Source organism: Dissoconium aciculare (assembly GCF_010015565.1).
Source record: "Dissoconium aciculare CBS 342.82 unplaced genomic scaffold K489scaffold_1, whole genome shotgun sequence".
In the NCBI taxonomy this organism is placed as follows: Eukaryota; Fungi; Ascomycota; class Dothideomycetes; order Mycosphaerellales; family Dissoconiaceae; genus Dissoconium; species Dissoconium aciculare.
The window spans coordinates 1,871,086-1,891,608 of record NW_022984951.1 but is presented as its reverse complement, the minus strand read 5'-3'; the positions used below and the strand labels follow the sequence as shown (position 1 = coordinate 1,891,608).

Sequence of the window (20,523 nt, the reverse complement as noted above, 5' to 3'; positions counted from 1 at the left end):
CTTTTAAAACAAAGATTTTGCCCAGACGCCATCAAGAAACGTCTTCCCGATTATGCAACCAATCTTGGACCCTTTTACACTTGGAATATTTTCTCACATGACCCTCCTGATACCTCGCTCTAGTACCTGGGAGCATGCTTGGCCGGATCGTACTTGCTAATGACCCACCAGGCATGAACGACACCCGGGATCCACGCGAAAAGCGTGAAGACGATGTTGATGATCAGATCGGCGCCACAGCCCGCCTTCAATGCCACGGGGACTGGCGGGACGAAGACTGCCAGCAGATAGAGGAGCACATCGGACGAAGATGATTGCCGTGCCATTTCGGACTTTTATTATTCAGATGTCGATGTGATATTGAGAGTTCTTCGTGCAGATCATCAGTACGCTAATAGGGTTTGGGTAAGATCGGAGAACGAGACTCACTCGGTGGTTGGGTTTAACCCACAGCCTTTGCGACTTGTGCTTCGTTGTTGATCGTGAGCTTCACGGAAATATTCGTCTGGTGGTAAATATGTTATTTGTGTTGGCAGGCAGGATTTTCACTCGGAGTCTCGTCGGTATCGGAGCCCTGTCGGCAAATCGCGAACTGGAACATATATACATGGTGTGTCACCTGTGTTCGTGTGTCGGCGGTCAATGCAACGCAAACAATGACGTCGGCCGCGCGGCGCTCAGATTTAGGACTTCAAGATCGGTTGCGCCCGTGACGACAAACAATGGAGATCTGACGATGCCGAGACGACTTGTGCATTTAAACTTCCTGTGGTCGTGTTGGCCCAAGACTCAGTATGAGCCATCGTAATCACGTTACTATGCGCTCGCCCGTGCTGTGGCAGAGCTCATGGGCGCATTGTATGAGGATCAATGGAGCCTGTTTGCGATCATGCTCCGTGGACACATCCCCGAGGACTCCGCCGTCTGAGCAGCGTGTACAACGGACCTCCGTTGTCACTTCTACGTCTGTCTGCTTCTCAGATTTGCGTCGCGACTGTTTTCTGCAACAACTCGGTGAAGACAGAAGTTCGTTCTGACTTCGAGTAGAACACAATATAAGTTGGCGCAGCGATGTTGGAAAATCAATCATCTCGGAGGCGTTGTAGGAATCTTAAGCCACGCTTACAGCTGAGTGCGCCAGCCACTGTCCTTCCACTCGCTTCGAATCCACATTTGGTCATGATCTAAACCTGTTCTCACAACAACCACCGAACCATCACAACATCTCAAGAATTATACCTTCCGCCGAGCGTTTACGATGGCACCTCGTGAAGAGATCTTCTCGGCCGCAACCAAATTCCTCGCGCCGCTACATTTCCATCAAAGCTTATGGATTCCCGAGACCGCCAAACATCCACGACTCCGTGTGACTTTCGCTACCACGAGCAATTTTGCTCGCGCAGATAATGAAGATGAGTCGTCGGCCTTACCAACAATGCTCTTTGCCGGACCGATGTTCGGGACTCGCTACATGGCAATCGAAATGGATCGCTTGAGCAGAGAACACGGCGTGCGAGGCATCTTCATTGACAGGTGAAGCCTCCTCATACACCGTACAGCATTGTGATCCTTGACTTGCTCATCAGACTGTTTGCTTTGGCTATTACAGGCCAGGCTTTGGTGGCTCTACGCCTGTTCCACTCTCGCAACGTGTCGCTGTATGGATCGAAGCAGTACCTCTTGTGCTGGCGAGGCTCAACGTCAAGCACGTGGCGCTCTTCTCGCATAGCGCAGGCACGATCTACTCTCTCAACACTTTGGGCCAGCTGAGGGAGATATTGGATCCGGCGAGACCATATGTCGCATTCATCGGTAAGTTGGGGTCATACGATGATTGACGAGTGTCGCGCAGATATCGATCTCGTTGGCCGAGTCACAAACATCAAGTGCGATGGCTGATTGCCATGCCGCTTAGCACCATATATCCATAACGACCACTCCTCCGCAACCTTGACCACAATCCTCTCTGCTCTGCCGAATGGTGCGTTTTCAGGGTGGGACGGTATAAGCAGGTTCATCAATCTTCGGCTTGCGCCCATGTCGGGTTGGTCCAGTGGAGCTTTCAATTCATTAAGCTCACTGCTCAAGAGGTCAACAGAGTTTGATACCGAGACCGATGCTGCGCTACGCTACGGCGTCAACAATGCTTTGGCCAAGGAGATTGAGGTATTAGTGGTCCAGTACATCTTCACAGAAGGCGCTTTGGGTGCGAATGATGAAGCAAGGCTGTGTCTTAAGAAAGGTGGAAAGGATCTGTGGGGTGTGACGGAGAATTTCAGAGAGTTTGTCCAAATATTGGCGGCCAGCATAACATCGCAGCATTCTCCTGGGGTCGAGGACGCAAAATTGCACGTTCGATTATTCTTTGCGGAATCGGATGTGATGAGTGGTAAAAAAGGAGAGGAATACTTCGATCACATCTGGCGGCAGAACGAAGCATGTCGGCAGGCTTTCGATGTTAAGAGCATCAGTGTACCTGGGACGAATCACGAGACGATTCTGGGGGACCATAGAGTGGGAGCCTTATCTAGAGTCTTCGATGAGGTCCGGAGACTACATGAGCAGAGTATGCTGTGATAGGTTCGGTGGTAGATGTTGAACGGCGATCTAGGTATCTATCAAAAGCACAGAGGTGTACTGGTTCATGGGTGGAGGACACATTTTCTAGCTCCCCTGATCACGTTCGCTTCAGCAGAATCGACTCTCACTATTCTTTCCTCGAGTTTCTTCGCTTGTCTCCAACCATACCGTCCTCACGCTCGAGCGACAATGGTGGAGGCTGTGTGAGTGACGCCTTCGATGGTCGACCAGAAGTCACACACACAATGTGACATTTCCGCCCCGGGACCGTGCTGGACCGACAACGCCGGGACACAGCCGGTTCGAGAAGAGGCGTCTGCAACCCGATGCACGAATGCCACAAGTCGCTGCTGCTTGCGGTCGCGACATGGGGAAGGGTTTTTGCGGCATCGGACGTGCATGCGGCCCCCAGCCACGTGCGAATCGAACGGACAACGTTTGCTGGACATAGATATCACTGCACCATGCCAGGAATCGAGCATAGATTGAGGGACAGCTCCACGCAGGGACGGCTGCATGGAGGTCATGTGCAGATCAAAGTTTACTTCAATGATACTAAACGAGAAAAGTGATGAAAATGCAGGCGAAGGCGGCGGTGGAGCGATGCTCCTCGTGTGTTCGTTTGGAGAAGGAGAGACCGGGTTTTGATGCGCGGGCCTCTCTCCGCCCCGATAATTGCGGGATACCGGTCTGGTGCAGGATGACTGATGGAACCTCGGGAAACAAGCAGACGTCTAGAACGTTTAGACGGTTGAGCAGGGATGGGCTGTGCATTGTGTTGAGCAATGTTGATCTTGTGCCTCCGTCTTCAAACAAACTATGTTCGCTGGAGAACGAGAAGCAACATTGTACGAAGTCGGTAGCTGCTTGGAAACATGGTGTCTGTGGGATCAGAAACGTGAGGGTGGGAGAGATATAATGAGTAGCTGTGACCAGCGATGAAACATCACAGTGCTATAGCTGCACCTTGAGCCCAAGACTTTCTAGCGCTCCCATGTATGTTTAAATGTGTCGAGAGGCTGAAAGAGGGATGATGAATCATCTAGCATGAGTACCATGTTCACCACTTCCTCTCGTTGTTCATTCGTGAAGCGCGCGCATGGAGATTGGGATGAGGGCCATCGGGATTCGATGCGCGCGGCTTTGTTCTCGGGCGGGTCGCACCCATCGGTCACTTCAGCTGGATCATTGGAGGAGAGGAGAGGAGAGGAGGAGGCTTGGCATGGTTGGATGCATGCCCCGTCCTCAAGCCTATCCATGAATATGCTGTACATACTACATACTGTGCTGCAGACTGTGGGTCTGGATGTACGAACAAGCCATGGATGACTGTCGATTTATTAGTGATAACAAGAATAAAAAACATCAGACCACTCGGGCAGTACAGCATTCAGTATGTGAGGCCTGCCTGTCCTCCCACCCTTCCTTCCTTCCAAGCTTCCTTTCTTCTGCGGACAACCGATAGCTCGGGAGGTACAACCACTGTTCGTCTTCACCAGGGCAAAAACACGCTACCTAGGTATTGCAGGTGGTGGTCTCTCGGAAGCAGCCCGAGTGGCTTTTTCCTTCCCTGCCCAGGTGTGCACGCGCCCTGCTGCTGCTCTTTTCTCACCTGGGCACGCACGATTTTCCCCTCGGCGCCTGCGTCATGGCAAGTCCAATCCTCGTGGACCAGTCGAACCACTTTTCCCTCGTCACTCTCACTCATCACACACACCGCACGGTCTTCGGAATTCCCCGTCCGTGTCCTCCTCCTCGCGCCGCGGAGCCGTCCCATCGGAATCCAGTGGTTTTTTTTTCCAGGTTGATCTTGATGTTGGCGAGTGTCGCCTATATATAAATTATCCACGCGCCCGGGAACGTCTGTACAGAGAAACAGCAAGAAGGACGAAGAGGAGTCTTCAGTCTTCAACGCGCGCGCTTGCAGCAGCAGCATCAGCAGCAAACAAACAAACAAGCAAGCAAGCAAGCATCCCCATCCCCACATATGTCTTGCGTGTCGCCCGTGAGTGTACTGCCTAGGTGGTCTGTGGACTGTGTGGATTATTGGCTGTATCATCCTGCGAGGAAAATCCGCGACAGCTCGCTTGAGCTCCCCCATAGGTACTTAGGTAGGTACCGTAGGAGTGTGTGCGCATTGCCCTATCTGTCGCAGACTGTCATGTATGTGTTGCCCTCCATCATATATATCCCAGCAGAGCGTTTCATCATTGCACGGTCCTTTCTTCAGCGCCGACGTGATACTGCGCGCCGCGAATGACGACGACAGTGTTGAGCCTCTACCTCGTCATTGTCCGCCAACCAGGTGCGCATAGAAAAACATGCTCGTGAAAACCTGCAGTGATGAAAATAATAAGCAAAGCTCAGGAGAGTTCGACCGATCAAGAATGCGCCAAGCAAAGCCCAACGTGCGGCGTCATCGTCGTATGATGTTAGCATCCACGATTTGCTGCCTTGGCCAAGACCTGGAGCTGAAAAAAGTGTTTCCTTTGCATCATCGCATCATTTTTTCCAACGGTCGATGAGCCCTATTGTAGGGCCTTCTCGACCACATGTTTCCAACCAGCAGGATGGGCCGGTCGATCGACACACACGTTGTGTCGTCGCCGTCGTATTGTATAGTGAGGAGATGGTACTCTGACCTCATTTACATATCAATATCGATCATCCTTCATCCATCACTCGTATCCATATGGACCGCAGTATCATCGGCAGTGAGATTCCCCTCCGCTAGCCTGCCCTGTTACATGTGATCCACCTCGGAGCGAGCGTGGTTCATCGGATCGACGAACTTGGTCGTCCTCTCGCTGAACCGGGCATCTTCCGAGGGCCAGACCGGACGTCGATGTGATGACGAGTATTGTAGCTATGGACGTGTGCGTGTGGTAATCATCAACGGACGAAAAATCGTCATGACGGAATGAACTGTGTCCGTGGACCTCTTTCCTTCCGGACACTCATTTTACTGCACACGGACCAGAAGGGATCAGAGAGAGTGAGAGACACACACCCACACACAGAAAGAGGGTAGAAAAGGCCAGGGTCACAAGAGTCACACGACTGCTGTTGTTGGCGCCATGAATCAGGATTGGTAATAGTGGTGAGTGAGATGGCATATGACGATCCATTTCTCCATTGTCGTACGCACTGTATGCACTGTCCGGTGCGCGCGCAGACAGTTAGTAGTCGGCCGCCTCTCAAAACCCTCAGCCCCCATCCCATCTTTCGCTTGTCTGGCTCCCGCTTGTTCTTTAGCGAGGCTACTGCAAGTCGACACCCATCCACCACAATCCTCACTCACACACTCACGCTCACACCACCCACACACTCACTGCCTCGACTCTCGAGCTACTCAGACCGTATATAACATCCTCCCGGTACCCACGACCTACTCCCGTCCTTGATCCTCCTCTCCATTCATCCTCATCAACCGCCCATCGAACAGTCATCCGTCCCTGGACATCAACAGTTCTCTCTCCATATCATCGATCTAAAGTTCTGATCTTTCAAATACCGTCGCCATGTCCACCGAACGCAGCACCAGCAACCTTCTGTTGCCTCTCCGCGCAACTCAGATTGTTCTGGCCATCATCATCCTGGGTCTGACCGGTTATGGTAAGTCATTTCTCCCAGCATATTCATCACAATGCGTCTCTTGCACCTCCATCACCAGTGGCTCGATCAAAGCTAATTCGTGATCCTCATCACAGTCGCCAACGCGCTCACCGACAGCTACGCCGGCATTGTATTTGAAGCACCTGGCAATGTGTCCTTCAACGTCTTCAACTCCGTCTGGACCATCCTAGTCGGCGCCTTCCTGCTCATCGTCCCTCTCCGCTTCGCCGGCTCCAAGGTCAACCACCACTTCGGAGCCCTCGCTCTTGACGCCCTTACCGCTATCTTCTGGTTCGCTGGTTTCATTGCTCTCGCTGTCTGGACAAACCGCTGGCACACCGCTGGTGGCTTTATCGTCACCGGCCGGATTTACAACTGCGCGGCGGCCGCCAGTGTCTTCGCTGCCATTGAATGGTACGTCCACACTCTGCCAGGCATTACAGGACACCGTCTTCAACAGCCATTTGTATCAACCAACAGCAAGTGCTCATACTGACTTCCCTATGTAGGCTCCTTTTCACCGCCACCACCGTCTTGTCCGGTCTTCACTCCAACCGCAGCCGCGGTAGCATCACCAAGAGCAACACCGCCGCCACTCCTGCGGCCACTGTCTAAGCATGTCTACTTACAACGACAGTGACAGAGACATACGCATAAACACTGCGGAAAGCTATCGGAACGATGTGCTTGAGTGCCTGTGTCAACCACCACGACGACACTGATCCCCCTCGACGATGCGATTGAAAGTTTTGGGCTTCATGAGTTTTGTATTCCTTATTTATTACTGCTTGCTTGTGATACCACCTCAGTTCGAAGCGTTTCGCGCCTCATGAGCCACCTTAATGACCATAGCGCTCCGCGCTCCTCTAATGACTATTCTTCTACACCATGTTTTCTCTCTGTGCATGTCTATGAACAGGTGCTGCTCGCAAATTGACTGATTCGCATATGGGTATGACAAAGATGACAGAGGTCAAGTATACAACACTGCTCCAAGGAGCGATGTTATCGCGACTAATTAGTCAATTCACGCAGTCTAACATCGGACTGACCGATGCGCGCATGAAGCATGTGACGCGCCGATCGCAAGAGACGATCAAAATGACGGAATTCCGGTTTGCAAGAAGAATTCGAAGCTTTCCCCAGAGTGACGTCGTTTGTCAGCAGCCGCGCGCGATGGAACTGCTTGGAACCGGCTCGGGGCCGAAAACAGCTCGAGATCATCAGCGACATTTCTAGCGCCGGATTGTCGCGTGGCGACGACGATGATGATGACTACACACCACTGACACTTCACGATCGCCTCACATTGCCTATCACTTACCTTCTTTGAACTTCAGGATTTGTGAGCAATCACATATTGACGACAGTAATAAGCAAGTATTCTCGAGGACCTTCATCTCCTGCTCACATAGGTTCTGCCGGTGCCCAATATAAGCCCGATCGATAGCTCTATCTCCGACTGAGGAACACCTTGTTTTTGCGCCGCCCTGGCATTAAACCACAATGTCCAACTCAATGCCTCAAGAGATACGAAGTGATGAGAACGAATCAGATTTAATTTCTTGTTGTGATGAGGCGCATTCACATAATGCATCGGAAGACGACAAGAGCCACGACAGCTCAGAACAAGATGATGAAGCAGAGCCCGACCCTGTCTTCACCATCACACTGCATATCCACAGCAAACCAATAAGCTTGCCAATCTATCAAGATGATGCTACCGTCCAGGATCTGTCGGACCTCGTGGCCGAAGATCTACACATCCCCGCCGCGAATCAAAAGTTCCTCATCACACCCAAGACAGGCCTCCTGAAACCGCCCTTCACCAATCCCACCCTCCTCCTCTCATCTCTCCTGGGAAAGAAGGTCGTCCTTATGGGCGCAACCACCACCGAAGTTGCTGAGCTTGCCGACGTCGCCCGCGACCGTCACGCCCGCATGGCCCAGCGCCGTGCTGCCCAAGCCGCCGGCCGCAAAATCACCGCCACTAAACACCGAGACGTCAAGAAAATCCAAGAAGAAGCGACCTACACCTTCCACACCATCCGGCCTTTACCCTATCTCCCTGACCCATCCAAAAGCCAACGCTTCCTCGAGCGCCTGGCTCAAGACGCCGGCATCCGTGCCTCGATGCGCCGCCATCAGTTCCGCGTCGGCCTCCTCACGGAGATGGACCCGGCAGCACACACGACGCACGAGTCGCGCACGTTAGGCCTGAACCGCAACCGCGGCGAAGTCATCGAGCTGCGGCTCCGCACCGACGCCGGCGACGGCTACCGCGACTACAAAATCATCCGCAAGACGCTCTGCCACGAACTGGCGCACAACGTCTGGGGCCCGCATGACCGGAACTTCTGGAATCTGTGCCGCCAGATCGAGGATGAAGTCGAGCGGAACGACTGGCGGAGGGGCGGGCATGCCGTCGGCGGCGGCGGAGGCGGGCTCGAGGAGTTTTATAATCCTGCGGATCCCGGTGTCGAAGACGAGGAGGCGGATCATGGTGGTTGGGAGGGCGGAGAGTATGTATTAGGTGGTGGAGGAGGAGGAGGAGATATTGCGGCGACAGGGCCAGCGGATGCGACGTTGTCGAGAAGGGAGATCATGGCACGCGCGGCGGAGGCGCGGATGGGGAAGCAGAGGGAGGCGGTCGCGAAGGCCACCAAGTCGGAACCGGATCCGTCGGGGACGAGTGAGGGCGGTGGCACGTCGAAGTGAGACACATCATCGTATACAGCAGACCATTTCAACCTAACAAGACATCATTTTTCGTACCATCTATTTAGGGCCAATGCAGATTTCTCCGTTTGGGGACGTGCAAAAAAGCAGCTTTGGATTGACATTATCGATCCTAGCTAAATCCCACCCGCGGTCGGAGAACAAAAATCTATCACGCAGCAAAGATAAAAAGCAAAAGGAATGAGACAACAAGAAGGGTATCATGCCATGTCGCTGAGGGTGGGGTATATGCTTCATGATGAGGTAGAGAATAGTTCCGAAGAGAAGAGGTTCTGAGCGTTAAGCTTGTGTGCTGGTGTTGTAGGCCGCGGCGTCTTGTCGAGCGGCCTATCCGGTGTTGTGGTGGTTTGCGTGGAAGAAGAAACACTCTGTATCATGCCATGAATTGTTCGTGTTCGTCGTAGGGAATGCGGGATCTCCGCATGTTCTGTCAGCCCTTTTGTGGAATTCACAAGCGGCCAAAGTTTAGCAATGATGCATAATGTTGCCTGACAGGGGTGCCGCTAGGATCATGATATTCTGCGTCTCTTCTGCTGGACTCTGGGAGTGTTGGGCTCTGGGCCTCAATTCTTGCTGCGGGAATGTTCGCGCATCAGAGTCTCGCCTTGTGCTAGGCGATCCTGCATATGGGCGAAGTTCTCATAGAGCAATGTAAACGATTCATCACACTTCGTCTCCAGCTTGGTGACCGAACGGTTGAGATCCTCAACCGTATTGGTAATGGCCCGCAATTCGGCCAATTGTGCCGGAGAGCTCCTAGTATTGGAGTTCAACTGATCTTGACGGGCATTGGTCAGACCTTCAACGAGACTTCGCAGCTCGTTCAATCCGTTACGTAATGATTTCACCTCACTACTGGTCGTCGCGGCAATACCACGAGCTTCGTTCACTTCTCGTTGAAACCGCTCATATGCGGCTTGCGTGCTCTTGGCATTCGGATAAAGAACTTGTAGCTGCTCCACCATCTGCCGTACTACATGATCCGTGGTCAAATTGTCAAGCCGTTGTCGATGTGAGCGCATTGCAGCCTTCAATTGATCGATTTCCGCCACGAGAGCGTGAGGTACCATCTCTTGTGTATGACCATTGACCCGTATCGGTTCTGTTGGCATAGGAGGCACAGGCGAGAACTGTACAACGCCATATTGCTCAGAAGCTCTATTAGCCGAACCTGGCGCAACGGTCGTCCTCATCGCCCGTAGTTCTTTAATTTCTGCTTGTGTAGTTTCCAACAGATCGTTTAAGCTGTCAAGCTCTTCTCGTCGTGCAAAGAGAGGTCGATCATCCTCAGATCTTTGAAGTCGTGACTCTAGGTCAGCGATCGCTGATCGCAACCTTGCCTCGGCCTCTTCACTCGTCCTAGCGGCTGTTGCATCTCTATCATTCGAACGCGCTGTTGTTTCTTGCGACGCCTTTTCGAGGCCTCTTTTTAAGTCCGACCGGATTTGATCAATCTGGTGGTTCAGCTCGTGACAAGCGGCATCCAATTGCGCTAGCGCCGCAGCATCAGAAGAATGCGCTGCAGTCCGAGCCGCCTCTTCTTGACTCAAGCGATTAGTTATGCCTTCCACGGAAAGATTTAGCCCATGAAATCGTTCGTTCACGCTTTCAATTGTTTGATGCAAAGCTTTGTAAAGTTCCGCCACTCTGTTAGTATCCAAACCCCTCTCCGTGTCTCTGGTAAGGTCGCTTTTCTGTATCCTAGAGCTGAGAAGGGCAAGATCACGTGTTAAGCCTGCAATCTGGTCATCATGTTGTGTTGATGATGGTGTTTGCGTGGTCCCTTGGCTTATGTATCCTGCTAGTAATTGCACAACACGATCATGCGAGGATCTCTGTTTGTACGCTGCCTCTCGCGCTTTGTTAAGCTTGTTTTCGGCTCGATCCTTATTGAATTGTGCTTGCTCTTTAATGGCAGCAAAATTCTTATACTTATCAGTCTGCACCGCTTCGTACTCATCGTTCGCGTGTTTGAGCTGTGCTTCGGCTTGGTCAAGACTTGTCTGTGAGGAGGCAAGGACGGCACTTTGCGCCACCAACTCAGTAAGTAACCGTGATATCTGCTCTTGTGTCGGTGCCGGGTTTCCGATTGATCCGTCCGCACTGGACCCTAGTCTTGGACTGAAGGTCGCATCTGCAGCTTTTGTGATTTTTCGCCCTGTCGCCTCATCCTTTGGGGGTGAAGCACTGGTCGTTCTTTTATTACTAATGCGTGGATCGTTTGGATTTATTCGTCGAGGGTCTCGTGAAGACGAGGACATATCTGCGCCCAATCTCTCCAAATGAAGGCGACATGTCATACGGCATGAATCTCATGTGATGTGACTTTTATTCCGTTCACAGACTGTGCCTCATTTGCGCCGCTCAACAATGCAAAAGAAGTGACGCAGAACTTGCCATCCATGGATTGAACTACTTAATATACATGCCGTGAAGCAAGGTTCACGCTAGTGGGATGCTCCGTGCGGAAAGCTAGATGCTATCTGGTGTAGTCGATCACAAGCTGGAGGACGATTATGTAAGACTACTGTGTTCACTCGAATCTCTTCACAACAGGAGACTGTGGGAAACAATACAAAAATCTGACTTGGGTGTCGTTGCTCCTAACTCAGAAAAGATCACGTGTTCGTGTAGAGGATTTGTATGAATCACATGTCGTTCAGACCGGCCGGTAGAGAAACGCGCCCATATTATGGTGAAATGCATTTTTGTGATCAATCAATTTTCTGAGCTTGCCCAGATGCGCTTTAAAGTTTCGTGAATAGACGCGTTTTCGCGTGGTCCAAGCGTGGCAGAGCATCGTCGCATTTCATGGTGACGATTCGCATTGACAAGAACTAAGTGCTACGTACTCCAACCACCTTATCGCTTACCTCAACACTGCAGTCTGGTCGCCTAGGAGGAAGCGTCCTAAGTAAGATAAGAATGGCAACAGTATGTTATCAGCGACGCAAAATCTTTGCGGACACAGCTGACCTTCCTACAGCAAATCACTACAGTTTCCGACTCGAAAGAGCGACAAGGACTCAATCTCATCGCCGCACATTCTCATATCCGTGGTCTCGGCGTAACACCAGATACTCTCACTCCCAAACCCTCCGCAGATGGACTCGTCGGACAACAACAGGCGCGCAAAGCTGCCAGTGTCATTTTACAGATGGCAAAAGAAGGAAAGATTGCAGGACGGGCGGTATTGATCTCAGGCCCACCTAGCACTGGAAAGACCGCCATTGCGATTGGTATGAGCAAGGGTCTGGGAGACGATGTACCATTCACCATGCTGGCTTCATCGGAAATATTCAGCTTGGAGATGAGCAAAACAGAGGCCTTGGAGCAGGCGTTCCGGAAATCTATTGGCGTACGGATACGAGAAGAGAGCGAAGTGATCGAGGGTGAGGTGGTGGAGATTGTGATTGACCGATCGGTGACAGGCAACAATAAGAGTGGTAAACTCACGATCAAAACTACGGACATGGAGACGTTCTATGATATGGGCACTCGGATGATCGACAGCATGACCAAAGAGAAGGTTATCGCGGGTGATATCATCAGCATCGACAAGGCTAGCGGTCGGATCACAAAACTAGGTCGAAGCTACGCGAGGAGCAGAGACTACGATGCAGTCGGCGCAGACGCCAAGTTCATTCAGTGTCCAGAAGGCGAGCTTTCCGTCCGTCGCGAGACCGTCCACACGGTCTCGCTCCATGAGATCGATGTCATCAACAGCCGTACTCAAGGATTCCTTGCGCTCTTTTCCGGCGACACAGGAGAGATCCGTTCGGAAGTGCGAGAGCAGATCAACACAAAGGTCGCGGAGTGGAAAGAAGAAGGCAAGGCCGAGATTGTCCCGGGAGTTTTATTCATTGATGAGGTCCACATGCTCGATATTGAATGCTTCAGCTTCATCAACCGCGCGCTCGAGGACCAACTAGCACCCATTGTCATCATGGCGTCGAACCGCGGCAACGCCACAATCCGCGGCACCAATTACAGGAGTCCGCACGGTCTGCCTCTCGATTTCCTCGACCGTGTTGTCATCATTTCAACAAATCCGTATCAAGGCGATGAGATCCGAGAGATCCTCTCTATTCGCGCTACCGAGGAGGAGGTTGATATCTCGCCCGACGCGCTGGCGCTATTGACCAAGATTGGGCAAGAGACCGGTCTACGATATGCCAGTAACCTGATCACAACTTCGCATCTGATCTCACAGAAGCGGAAGGCAAAGGAGGTTGAGGTCAGCGACGTCCAGCGATCCTTCCAACTCTTCTATGACCCTTTGCGAAGTGCCCGTTTCGTGGCAGAGTTTGAGAAGAGGTTCATTGGCGAAGACGGAGGTGTGTCCTTAACGACAACAAACGGCGTGAGCGACGGCGATGCAATGGAAGTGTCTTAAACTATGCGATAGATCCCGGCTTTGGCTTGTTCCCTCGGTCCTTGCGGATTTGCGTTTGGCAAGTGCTGCCTGGCGTTCTTGGAAGACCTCGGGACAGCCTTAGGTGGCCCCAGTCTGTACATCAACTTCGATGACTGGGTTGTACGATAGCAGAATTTATACGCAAGGACGCTTCTGGGCATTTTGTGGCCTCGCTCGGACTCGAGAACTCGCGGGATGTAAAGGTCAGGAAAGAAACGTGTTTGCTGTATACCACATAGGAGCGTCTATCTTTCGATATGCGTACAAGTTATTGGAAACACCTAAAGCGCCTATATACATGCCCATGCCTTTCGGGCGATTACCCCAAATAGATGCTGTCACTTTATGCGCTCGCACCTGCCAGCTCTGAGGGGCCATAGTGAACCTGAGGGTGTGGCTCACCAGGCGCCATGAAGTTGGTCTGAGGGTTCTTTGTCTCCTTAGCCGCGGAGCATCGGGCCATGGTCGGTGAAGATCTTGAGATAGCATCGGTGAAGTAGAAGTTCTCGATGACCTTCTTGAGAGGCTGTCCGGAGGACGAAGCATTCTTGTTCTGATCCACAAGTTGGACCTTGCTCAAGCTCTGGATTTCTTGAGAAACGGGTTCAACGATGTCGTAACGGCGGAGGGCGGGCGATATTTCTTCCATGCGGTCTCGTAGAGCTTCGACATTGTCGTATGGTAGCGGAACTCCAAGTGCTTCTGAGACAGCACGAATGATCTTCCAATCTTCTCGCGCAACACCGTAGAGTGAGGTGGCGGGTCGTGATATTTGTACACGACCTTCCGTGTTGACATAGGTGGCACCCTTCTCGGTGTATGCAGGAGCAGGGAGGACGACGTCTGCGAGAGCGGCACCGCGGTCACCGTGATGACCTTGGTAAACGACGAATGCATCCTTGGGAATGTCGTCCGCAGTGATCTCATCAGCACCGAAAAGCCAGATGAACTTTGGCTGGGTCTTGGCAACCTCGGGGTTCTGGACAGTCCAGCCGACCTCGAAAGCACCCGTCCGTGAAGCGGAACGCTGAAGGACATTAAAGCCATTCCATTCTTCGGTGCGGAAGTTGCTCTTGTTCTTCTCCACAAATGATCCGACCGTTTCATAGATAGCCTTAGCATCGGCGTGCTCAACTGCGGCAGAGCCGACAATGATCATGGGACGCTTGGCTTCCTTCAACTTCTTACCGAATTCACCGTCAAGGGCGCTCTTGAGATCTCCGACTTTTTCACCAAGCTTCTCGTATTCGAATGTGGACTCGAAGTCTTCGCCTACAAGGCCGACCTCAAGATCTGATCGGAGCCATTGTTTCCTTATCCGGGCGTTGAGTACAGAGGCTTCCAGTCTGGGGTTCGTGCCGACAAGGAGAATGGCATCCGCCTCCTCAATACCGGTGATCTTCGAGTTGAATGCGTAGTTTGAGCGGACGTCGATACCGTGGGCAAGAGGCGATGAACCTTGGGTGTGATCCAGAGCAAGATTCTCTGAGCCGAGGCGGTTGGCGAGATCCTTGGCAGAGACGAGCAATTCCGTGTCGACAAGAGCTCCAGCAACGAATTTGATCTCGTCGCCCTTTGGTGCAATTTCTTTAAATTTCTCACTGATCTCCACGAGGACGTTCTCCCAGGTCGCAGGCTGGAACTGGTTGTCTCTTCGGATAAGTGGGGTAGTCAATCGCTGGGTGCTCAGACCATCGCAGGCGAAACGGGTCTTGTCGTTGATCCATTCCTCGTTGACATCGTCGTTGAGTCGGGGCAGAATACGCATGACTTGAAGACCGCGTGCATCGACACGGATATTGCTGCCGAGTCCGTCAAGCACATCCACGGTCTCTGTGTGGTAGAGCTCCCAAGGGCGAGCTCGGAAAGCGTACGGCTTCGAGGTAAGTGCACCGACCGGGCAGAGATCGATGACATTGCCAGACAGTTCAGTATCAAGCGCAGTCTCAAGGTATGTGCCAATCTGAATATCGTTTCCGCGACCAGTGCTGCCCATCTCTGGGGCTCCGGCCACGTCGTTGGCGAAACGAACACAACGAGTACAGTGGATACAGCGGTTCATGGAGGTCTGTACTCGTCAGTTGGCATGTTTGGTGGAAGCTGACCTTGCATTGACTTACCTTCACCAATGGTCCGATGTTCTTGTCCTCGACAGCTCTCTTGCCTCCCAACTCGTGGAAGCGTCCGCGATCGGCTCCATATCGCATGCTCTGATCTTGCAAATCACACTCACCGCCCTGGTCGCAAATGGGGCAGTCCAATGGATGGTTTGCCAGCAAAAACTCCATGACACCTTCTCTTGCTTTGTGGACCAGTGGGCTATCCGTCTTCACGACCATACCGGGCTGGACCGGCCAAGCACATGACGCCACGGGCTTGGGCGCACGCTCAACCTCAACCAAACACATTCTGCAGTTTCCAGCAATCATGAGCTTTTCATGGTAGCAATAGCGAGGGATGGTAGCACCGGCCTTCTCGCATGCTTGGATGAGTGCAGATCCCGCTGTACGACCACTCAGTCAGCCTTTGGAAACACATCCCGGGCGTGTCAAGGCTGTCTTCACGGGCCACGATGATCATACCTTCAATGGACACTTTCTTGCCGTCAATGGTCAGCTCCACCTCGGCGTTTCGCTGGCCGGTCGTCGAAAAGGCGCGCGCACTGTTGGTGGCATTGACGCCAGGCAGCCTCTGCGACCGCCGCAGCGAACGGATTAGCTGCTGTCGCATCATGTTTGCTGCCTCGCTGCGGTCTGAGGGAGGTGTTGCGTATTGTACTTGGACGTGCCGCGTGAAAGTCGTCAAGTTTGAGAGTCGGCCGCCTCCCGTGCACAAATGCCCCGATCCCGATTGGCCAAAGCTTTGACAATGACCTAGTATATATTCCACCGTTCTTGGCACAAGATTTTGATCTTTTCTTCCTCACTCATTACACGGCACTGTTTATTGTGGTATACTTGGGCTTCTACCACCTGAGAATACTCTATTATGTGCCGGAGAGTGCGAATTTGGGCGCCGTAGCTGGATGGGCCGAGGGTGCTTTTGCACTCGATGAAATATCTTTCCTTACCGACGGCAGCTACATCCTATCTTTTCTTGATCGATTGCAAATTGTCAGCTTGTGAAGCTTATGCGAGGATTGTTAAGGCGTCAGGATATTCTCATGATGGTTTCAGTACTAACCGCCTACATGAACGACGTACGAGAACCTCGGAGGCGACTGAGTTTAAAAACGAGAGTTCTGTCGGAGCGGAAGAACAACGAAGTTGAGCGTGCCATGTTTCACGCACAGAGCTGCTTGATGATAAATGTGCTCAGTCATACGCGTCTTATTCGAAAGCTGTCATTGCGATGATGCGTCTCTGGTATTTCCGCCGATTGGGCGTCGTGTCATCGAAATGCGATGCAATCCTGGCGTTCGGAGCGTACGAAGCTGGCAATTCACGCAATTGCTTGCGTTCTCATCTGCATTATTCAATACTGTTCAGGTCAACGGGTGATTTGGTACACGTTGACGAGTTTAATGAGAGTAAAGCATGTCACTAAAGAAAACGTTTGTGGACTAGGTAGGTTTTGCTGAATGAATTGTATTCTGCCTCGAGGATCAATTGCGACGAAGCGCGGGTATACAGATCACTCGATAGCCTGCAATGAACCAGTACTTCTTTGCTCGGAAGCTTGTTTTCTGTTCAGAATTGCGAGCACATACAACCAGAATGCTGGCGCTGCGCCATCACCTCGAGATTCATTCGCCAGGCCAGAGCCGGCCACATCTTGTCAATCTTCCACGAAGAACCATCTACGACGAAGTCGCGCCAGCAACGGGGCACTTCTGGCTTGAAGCATCCTTCGCGACTGTCTTGTGCTCTGCGATCTTGCCAGCATGGTGCTCAAGCGTCGCATTTGTAACAGGGCAGACCGCACCCGAATCTTGCTCAGTCAGAGCTGGGTGAGAGGGAGGAAGGTGAGCGTTCACGGGACCGACGACTGGGCAGGTAGCATCGGTGATGGAGTTCTTGTTGTTGGCGTTCTTGAGAGCGGGGCACGCCGAAGCGTCCTGCGCGTCAGCAGCGTCCGGAATGCTGGTGCCCGGGTGGTTCACGATGTTTCCATGATGTTCGACTTTGGCGTTGGTCACTGGGCATCGTGCTTCGCCAGAATCATCGGCGATAGAGGGGTGGTTTGGCGGAAGTACGTTGGTGGTGGTTCCGACAACTTGTGCAACGTTAGAAGGAGAAGCTGGGCTCTGGTACAGGCACGACACTTGGCTTACCTGGGCAGACTGCGGCCGACATGATGGGATAGTCACAGAGGTATTAAGCGTTTTTGAAAGTAGTGTCACGGGTCTGGACGCAACCTTGGAAGTTGTTGTAGAAGAGAGGAAGAGCGGCGATAAACGTGAGAAGGTGGGAGAGAGCTACTGTATGACACCGCGTGGAGCGACTAGCAAACCCATGGGCCTACGATAGCCGCATCCCTACCGTTAACAAACACCATCTTATCTTCACCGAGCATGCAAACATCCATCGGCGACCTGGACTTGTCGAGCCCGCCCAGGTGCACAAGAGGGGAGAGCGGTCAGATGGGGGAGCCCCGCCCTGCGAAATCGACGGTGACGTGAGGAGGGTGTGTTCGCGCGTCACTACGATTCAAGTGTAGCAAAGTTCAGTCGGCTGAGCCTCTTTGACTGGGTCGTTTGGGAGCGACGGCATGACTAGACGACCATTCTGGTGCCTCTGCTGAGTCTGGTGATGCAGGATTGCATAATTGCATCTGGAGCTGCGCCGATTGGATGAAGCGTTTACACCTGTACCTAGTAGTGTTTCTTCCCCGGTGTCTATGCCTGAGGCATCAAGTAACAAAGAATGCACCTCCTGGTGTACGAAGTGTAGGTAGGCATACAAACAAGTGTGAGGGCATAGAATTGCTCCTTTGATCGAAATAACCTTGAAAAACTATTTAAATTATATGACGCGCGCGAGCGAGTTTGGTATTGTGTTGAACAATTACCTGGCACACAGCCGGCTCCAGCAAAGCATCTTCCCAATCGAAAATAGTAAGTACATCTGCGCTCCTGTATGCGCTCGCACATACGCGTGTCTCACCAACGACCACATATGCTTCCTGGAATGAAGTTCTTGCGCTTGCACTGTATCGCCTGTCACCGTGTTGACTCATCGTTTACCGCCTTTTGGAGCAGCAGAGATTTGTGACTTGCTGAGGGATCAAGACCTCGGCCTAGATTCATCACCGAAGCGAATGCTACGATTCCAGGTCGTTCCTGCCGTGGACGGACCAGCAGTAGGCAATTCGACTTCTACATCTTCGTCCGACGACTTCTGGCTGGTTCTCTCGTCCGAAGAGGCATGACGAGGCTCGCCCTCAGCAACTGGCTTAGTGATCACACTGCCGATGACTCTTCCATCTCGAGGGGCAGAGATGACAGGATGATCAGTCGTTTTGGGAGCACTCGCGGTTGAAACATTGGCGTCTTCGTCTTCACGATTTACGCGTGATGCCCACTTCAGGTGGCTGATGACAGACCACAACCAAGCCAGGCCAGTCTTCTGCGCTACGACTTCACGAGGCCCAAGCTCGCTGCTCGTCGGGCGCCTTCGTCTGAATTCGCGGGTCAGCGATCGCTCCCCTTCGGCTCGTTGCCTCGTGCTACGATCGGCTGTTTCTTGACGCGCCCCGGTCGAGGCGCGACTGAGCGGGCGGGATGGCCGCTCCTGAGAGAGTGCTGTGCTGATGGTTCGCGGAAGATGGAATCCTAACTTTCCAACTGGAATGGATAGTCCGTGTGTCACAATTGAGCAAATAATGAGAAACCAGATGACCACATTCATCACCTCTTCCAATTGCGCAGCATCCTCGCGCTGAACGCCGTCGACCTCAATCTCTCGGAGAAATTGGCGCGAGACGTACAGATAGAACACAGCGCTGACGCCGATTGGGCCGAAGAATCCCATAAAGCCAGCGCGCTTGAGATCATCAATTTGGTTGATGTGCTTGTGAAAGGCAAGTACCATGGGGAGCCGTCGGAGTAGTAGCACAAGTACTCCTAATGCCACCAGGCGTCCAATGTCCACTACGTTATTGTCAATGAAGCTGTGCCATGGGCAGACCGCGCCAAACCACATGAAAATCGCCACGTTGAGCAACATATCAATAGTCGGCTGGAGACTGTCGTCCATGGTTTCCAGGCGGAACCAGTCGTCCCAAGTGAACACATTGCCGGCGATGAAGCATGCGAGGACGTCATCAGTACCAACCATCCCAGCGGTGCCCACAATGAACAGCTACATCCATGGTCAGCTGCAAGTCGTTGTTGGAATCACCTGTAGACTTACCGCGAGTGTGACTGCAAACACGAGGAAAGACTCCCTATCCACGTAGCGCCTTTCTTCGGCCCAGTGCAGCGACTCTTTGGCGATCCACCCGACGACTGTACCATAGACCACAGATAAGAGAATCTCGTAACCCCAGATTTCACCAAACCAATAACCCATGGCTTTTCCAGCGCCCCCAGTTTGACCGGCGCCGCCCATGGCGGTGTACTTCAGTAGATAAAGTCCGAGATAAAGGAAAGGGTATCCGAGGCCGTCGTTGGCACCCGACTCGGCGATGATGATCTTTTGTAGAGGTGGCGGGATATTCTTGTCTGCGAACTTTCCCTTGACGATACTGTTGGAAAGAATGGGATCGGTCGGCGTCACGCAGGCTCCCACGCTCAAAGCCATTAAGATAGTAATGTTTGGTACCAGACCCCAGACGAGCAGTGATGTGACAAGCCACATGATGCACATGCCTGGGCCGAGCAAGATTGACAAGCTCTTCCTTTCAGTCCAAAGATACTTGCTCGGAAGCTGTACGCCAGCTAAAACCAGCTGTACACCGAGCACCAGCCGAGCAAAATACAGCGTGATCGTCTCCAAGTTGACTTCATCGTTGAGCGCATATTCGAGAGGCCTTATAAAATTTGCTGCGTGAGGCCCAAGGGCGACACCTGCCAGCGTCGAGATCAAAGCTTCAGAGAGGTAAAATTTCTCTTTCAACAAATAAGATACGAGACCAAATGCACCGATGAAGCCGCCGAGAGTTGCGCAGACCACGTTGAAGTTATCGACGTCGAGAGTTGGCATCTTGGGCTAGAATTTTGTTTGTTTGTT

The 20,523-nt window shown here is 52.4% G+C and overlaps 10 protein-coding genes across 10 annotated transcripts; 4 read left to right on the top strand and 6 right to left on the bottom strand.

Moving 5' to 3' along the window:
• Nucleotides 1-119: 119 nt before the first annotated feature.
• Nucleotides 120-326, bottom strand: K489DRAFT_310661 (UPF0057-domain-containing protein; the record flags this gene model as incomplete). The annotated part of the gene is made up of 1 exon (XM_033600723.1): nt 120-326. One exon carries the CDS (start codon nt 324-326, stop codon nt 120-122), a length of 207 nt encoding a protein of 68 aa, XP_033464605.1.
• A 456-nt stretch (nt 327-782) lies between these two features.
• On the top strand, nt 783-2,729 carry K489DRAFT_375684 (uncharacterized protein). Its single transcript, XM_033603740.1, has 3 exons — nt 783-1,533; nt 1,610-1,812; nt 1,916-2,729. Exons 1-3 carry the CDS (start codon nt 1,259-1,261, stop codon nt 2,575-2,577), a joined length of 1,140 nt encoding a protein of 379 aa, XP_033464604.1. The 5' UTR covers nt 783-1,258; the 3' UTR covers nt 2,578-2,729.
• A 1,179-nt stretch (nt 2,730-3,908) lies between these two features.
• On the bottom strand, nt 3,909-4,644 carry K489DRAFT_375682 (uncharacterized protein). Its single transcript, XM_033603739.1, has one exon. It carries the CDS (start codon nt 4,565-4,567, stop codon nt 4,073-4,075), a length of 495 nt encoding a protein of 164 aa, XP_033464603.1. The 5' UTR covers nt 4,568-4,644; the 3' UTR covers nt 3,909-4,072.
• A 1,356-nt stretch (nt 4,645-6,000) lies between these two features.
• K489DRAFT_375680 (uncharacterized protein) lies at nt 6,001-7,084 on the top strand. Its single transcript, XM_033603738.1, has 3 exons — nt 6,001-6,195; nt 6,291-6,609; nt 6,705-7,084. The coding sequence occupies exons 1-3, from the start codon at nt 6,102-6,104 to the stop codon at nt 6,808-6,810; spliced, it is 519 nt and encodes a 172-aa protein (XP_033464602.1). The 5' UTR covers nt 6,001-6,101; the 3' UTR covers nt 6,811-7,084.
• K489DRAFT_386108 (WLM-domain-containing protein) lies at nt 7,025-8,913 on the top strand (the record flags this gene model as incomplete). The annotated part of the gene is made up of 2 exons (XM_033606195.1): nt 7,025-7,085; nt 7,910-8,913. The coding sequence occupies 2 exons, from the start codon at nt 7,025-7,027 to the stop codon at nt 8,911-8,913; spliced, it is 1,065 nt and encodes a 354-aa protein (XP_033464601.1).
• Nucleotides 8,914-9,149: 236 nt separating this feature from the next.
• Nucleotides 9,150-11,305, bottom strand: K489DRAFT_20894 (uncharacterized protein). The gene has a single exon (XM_033599634.1). It carries the CDS (start codon nt 11,232-11,234, stop codon nt 9,498-9,500), a length of 1,737 nt encoding a protein of 578 aa, XP_033464600.1. The 5' UTR covers nt 11,235-11,305; the 3' UTR covers nt 9,150-9,497.
• Nucleotides 11,306-11,859: 554 nt separating this feature from the next.
• K489DRAFT_366694 (ATP-dependent DNA helicase reptin) lies at nt 11,860-13,330 on the top strand (the record flags this gene model as incomplete). Its single annotated transcript, XM_033602799.1, has 2 exons — nt 11,860-11,868; nt 11,921-13,330. 2 exons carry the CDS (start codon nt 11,860-11,862, stop codon nt 13,328-13,330), a joined length of 1,419 nt encoding a protein of 472 aa, XP_033464599.1.
• A 364-nt stretch (nt 13,331-13,694) lies between these two features.
• K489DRAFT_366693 (NADH-quinone oxidoreductase) lies at nt 13,695-16,084 on the bottom strand (the record flags this gene model as incomplete). Its single annotated transcript, XM_033602798.1, has 3 exons — nt 13,695-15,419; nt 15,472-15,854; nt 15,934-16,084. The coding sequence occupies 3 exons, from the start codon at nt 16,082-16,084 to the stop codon at nt 13,695-13,697; spliced, it is 2,259 nt and encodes a 752-aa protein (XP_033464598.1).
• Nucleotides 16,085-16,869: 785 nt separating this feature from the next.
• On the bottom strand, nt 16,870-17,899 carry K489DRAFT_375676 (uncharacterized protein). Its single transcript, XM_033603737.1, has 2 exons — nt 17,625-17,899; nt 16,870-17,566 (listed from the first exon to the last, which is right to left on the bottom strand). The coding sequence occupies exons 1-2, from the start codon at nt 17,644-17,646 to the stop codon at nt 17,151-17,153; spliced, it is 438 nt and encodes a 145-aa protein (XP_033464597.1). The 5' UTR covers nt 17,647-17,899; the 3' UTR covers nt 16,870-17,150.
• Nucleotides 17,900-18,576: 677 nt separating this feature from the next.
• Nucleotides 18,577-20,496, bottom strand: K489DRAFT_386104 (uncharacterized protein; the record flags this gene model as incomplete). The annotated part of the gene is made up of 3 exons (XM_033606194.1): nt 18,577-18,923; nt 19,041-19,653; nt 19,705-20,496. 3 exons carry the CDS (start codon nt 20,494-20,496, stop codon nt 18,577-18,579), a joined length of 1,752 nt encoding a protein of 583 aa, XP_033464596.1.
• Between the last annotated feature and the right edge of the window lie 27 nt (nt 20,497-20,523).

Coding starts and splice junctions, on each gene's coding strand:
- K489DRAFT_375684 (XM_033603740.1), top strand. CDS start 1,259: ATGGCACCTCGTGAAGAGATCTTCTCGGCCGCAACCAAATTCCTCGCG. Junction 1,534..1,609: donor CGAGGCATCTTCATTGACAG/GTGAAGCCTCCT, acceptor TGGCTATTACAG/GCCAGGCTTTGGTGGCTCTA. Junction 1,813..1,915: donor ACCATATGTCGCATTCATCG/GTAAGTTGGGGT, acceptor CATGCCGCTTAG/CACCATATATCCATAACGAC.
- K489DRAFT_375682 (XM_033603739.1), bottom strand. CDS start 4,567: ATGTGGGGATGGGGATGCTTGCTTGCTTGCTTGTTTGTTTGTTTGCTG.
- K489DRAFT_375680 (XM_033603738.1), top strand. CDS start 6,102: ATGTCCACCGAACGCAGCACCAGCAACCTTCTGTTGCCTCTCCGCGCA. Junction 6,196..6,290: donor CCTGGGTCTGACCGGTTATG/GTAAGTCATTTC, acceptor TCCTCATCACAG/TCGCCAACGCGCTCACCGAC. Junction 6,610..6,704: donor GTCTTCGCTGCCATTGAATG/GTACGTCCACAC, acceptor TTCCCTATGTAG/GCTCCTTTTCACCGCCACCA.
- K489DRAFT_20894 (XM_033599634.1), bottom strand. CDS start 11,234: ATGACATGTCGCCTTCATTTGGAGAGATTGGGCGCAGATATGTCCTCG.
- K489DRAFT_375676 (XM_033603737.1), bottom strand. CDS start 17,646: ATGTCGGCCGCAGTCTGCCCAG. Junction 17,567..17,624: donor GTCGGCCGCAGTCTGCCCAG/GTAAGCCAAGTG, acceptor ACGTTGCACAAG/TTGTCGGAACCACCACCAAC.